Source organism: Medicago truncatula, chromosome 7 (genome assembly GCF_003473485.1).
Source record: "Medicago truncatula cultivar Jemalong A17 chromosome 7, MtrunA17r5.0-ANR, whole genome shotgun sequence".
Lineage (NCBI taxonomy): Eukaryota > Viridiplantae > Streptophyta > Magnoliopsida > Fabales > Fabaceae > Medicago > Medicago truncatula.
Window position 1 is genome coordinate 5,640,545 of NC_053048.1, and position 3,617 is coordinate 5,644,161.

Consider the following 3,617-nt stretch of genomic DNA (forward strand, 5'->3'; position numbering starts at 1 on the left):
AAGCATGAGCTGAGCTTGAACATTCTGATCATCAGAATGTTCCATCTGTTTCACTTAGGATGATTTGTAAGACTATCATTTGATGTAATCAAATCCTAATAGTGAAACAATAATGAAGAGCAGTGATGATAACATCTAGGATGATATTCCTTTGTGAAATATTCCTAGTACATCAATGTTCATAGTCTTAAATGAACATTGAATGCCTTCTTTGACATAACTCTTGTATATGCCTTTATTGCTTGATTGATCCATGCAAATGTACTTTCCTGGACATATATTCATGTCACATGTGCCTTGCATGACCTTGATCACAGTTCTTGAGATTCTTGGCTTGTATAAGAACAACCTTCTGAACTAGGTTGCTTCTGAACAACCTTCTGAACTGGGTTGCTTCTGAACTGGTTGCTTCTGAACTGGTTGCTTCTGAACAACCTTCTGAACTAGGTTGCTTCTGAACTTGGTTGCTTCTGAACTGGTTGCTTCTGAACAACCTTCTGAACTAGGTTGCTTCTGAACTTGGTTGCTTCTGAACAACCTTCTGAACTAGGTTGCTTCTGAACAACCTTCTGAGCAACATTCTGATCTAACTTTCTGAACTTCAGAATTAGTTCATGGATTCAATGTCCTTTGATTTTATGCATCTTGGTATGATTCAGACCTTGTTCCTGTCTTAGTGAAAACACTCAAGAGCACAAGTTAAATACCAAGGAATTAATCAAAGTCCATTTAATCCTTAATCATTAAAGTTTATTATCTTTAAAATTAATTAGGGATTTTGCCTCAACAGGAGTAAATCGGAAATGACCTATATTGCAGGGGTAAAACACTATTAATTCAAAAAAGTATATATTCTTTAAAAGGTTCTAGGTTCAAAATAGAACAATATAGGTGGAAATAAACAATCTTCCAAGACCAATGTATCATCTTTTTTTTGACAAATAGACCAATGTATCATTCTAATGAACTAGAGGAAAATAATCTCCTCAAAATGGATGACAAACCTTTAATAAATTATATAAATTTTCATTATAAAATTAGAATCAATTTAATTAAAATGCTTTAAGTATAAATTTGAAGACACATGTTTAGATCTTTTATCAAATGTGATACTAGTTTACCAATAATAATTTTACAAAAATACACTCTAAATTACACAAAACATGAAGAAGGCCATACAAACTATTTTGGTGTTTCATTTCAAACAATAGAAAGAAAAACCATAAAAAAAGAATCCAAATAGGCATATCTCTATGGATTTTTTTCACTAAAGTAAATGACCCGCTTAAACAATGTTGTGTTTAGTGTCAATTTTCCGTATTCAGATTTCAACAGACATTTTATTCAAATACTTGTGCACAATATTTTTACATTCAAATTCTATATTTATTTTGTTATATTATGCATTGCTTTCAATCAATTGAAATAAACAACAATTCTAAAAAAATATGAAGAGAGTAGATAATCAAAATGAAATTGATAAAGCAAAATCTTTTAACATCAAATGGTTTCTTGATTTGTCTTGCACTTCATAATAATTATGACATAGACAAATGAAAGACTAATTTGATTACAAAGTAACAACCATAATCATATGTCACTTGGGTAAAAACACGAAATTACATTACTCATTTATTTCTCCAATTGGAAGAAGACTCTCTTTATAAGTTATAGTCTTACCCGAAAATTTACCTCTAACAAAATTGAACTCCTCAATAATCATCGTGCTTAAACTAAAAAATATTAGTTTTCCATCTTCATTCGTAAAGAATATATTCCCTTTCCTTCCTGCTCCAATAGGATACACAATGATAGATAGTGGTTGAAAAATGAAGAGTTTAAACCATGATTCCTTCACACCAAACTCACCCAAAACATATATTTGAAAACTACCCAAATTTGTATAATTTGAAATCAAAGCAATAGACCCATTTAAAACCATCAAGTCACTCAAAACATATCCAGAATCAAAACTAACATCTTCTAATGGTGTGAGTGTTGTTATGAATTCCTCCGTTCTTAGGTCAAATGACAGAAGATATGCTTCATCATCGTCATCATCTTCATCATCTTCATCGCCAATATCATCACTTTGATTCCACCAGTGAACCATTCCATCTAGACACACTCCGCTTTCTTTGTGATTGATTGGGATATCATATTCAAGTTTTCTCCATGAGTTACTCCGTAGGCTATATATCTCCCAAAAATGGTCGTTGTCTATATCTTCTAATAAATATACATCAATGTCGATTTTATGATAACACATCACTTGTCGAATTATCTTATAGTCATTTGTAACACAATCATAGCCAAAACCATGTCGAAGTATATCAACATCCATATGTGGGACAAATTCAAAAGGGCTGGTAGGAATAACCTTAAATTCTTGAGTGGTTGGGTTCCACAACACAGCTCTTGTATTGGGTTCGGAGTAATTAATCAGACATAAAATCCCATTAATACTACAGGATCCTGAAATATCAAAATTAGGTTTGTTCTCCTCAAATGGATTTGGCCAATCTATCTTGGTTCCAATCTCAAACCTCTCACCCGAAAGAGAATATAACACAAATTCATCATCAGTCACAATTTGATGTAGGAGGAGAGATGTATCCTCATAGTAATCATGATTATTGAATAAGAAATTGTTGCGGAGCAAGCTTATGAAAGAAGGGTTCTCAAACAAAGTGGACCATGATTTGCGTACACATCTAAAACGATTCAAAGATTTCAGGGATAAATTTGACAAAATTGATTGGGTAAGATCATCAGGTATATAATTCCTAACCTTGTTATTTCTTGCAGGCACAAGTTTCACCATATTCATCCCTGAAGAAGGAGTCGCCTGTTGAAAAAAAGAAGAGGTTAACAATGATGAAATAAGGAGGCGGCTGATAGAACAAGAAGAAATGTAGTCATATGAAAATTTAGGGTTTCTTATAATGGGTTGGGTCGTTTTTTTTTTAGTGGGAGTAAATGGGTTGGGCCATCTTTATTCTTAAATAACAAAAGAGAAAATTGTCGTTGACACACTAAAGAAGGCTAACACACACCAGTAAAAGATCAAAATGCTCCTCGGTAGTTAACCACCACCGATTTCAATATCATCGTAGTTAACTGTCGCCGATTTCCTATTTCATCGGAATTTATCTACTGATGCGTCCTGATACCTTTGTTTTGGTAGAAACTTCATTTTCTGGATCTGTTATGTGTTTTAAACACATAACACAACCTGTTTGAATATTTTTACATCAGCAACAATAATAAATTATGAACATTTGATTCAAAATAAACGAAAATTACCATGATAAATTAAAAATGTATCAACATAAGTTAAAATATAAAATGTCAGCCAAATACAAACAAAAGTCATCAAAGTCTGAAAATGAAACTAACAAAGCCTATAATAGACAACTCCTAAAACTGAAAAAATAACATTACTCCTGGTTCTGCTCATGCTCCTGTTGTTGCCTCCTTGGCCTCCGAGCTCGCCTCTTGGTCAATACTGGTGCTATCTGCTCTCTAACATGGAGCAAGGCAACATACAATTGCTCAGGGCTTATCACCTCCTGACCCAAGTGTTCATTAGCGTAGGAAACAATGCCACTAACCAT

General features: G+C 33.1%; 1 protein-coding gene across 1 annotated transcript; it reads right to left on the bottom strand.

The window, feature by feature from the left end:
- Positions 1 to 1,624: 1,624 nt before the first annotated feature.
- LOC11420614 (F-box/kelch-repeat protein At3g06240) lies at positions 1,625 to 3,617 on the bottom strand. The gene is made up of 2 exons (XM_039827804.1): positions 3,510 to 3,617; positions 1,625 to 2,848 (listed from the first exon to the last, which is right to left on the bottom strand). The coding sequence occupies exons 1-2, from the start codon at positions 3,615 to 3,617 to the stop codon at positions 1,625 to 1,627; spliced, it is 1,332 nt and encodes a 443-aa protein (XP_039683738.1).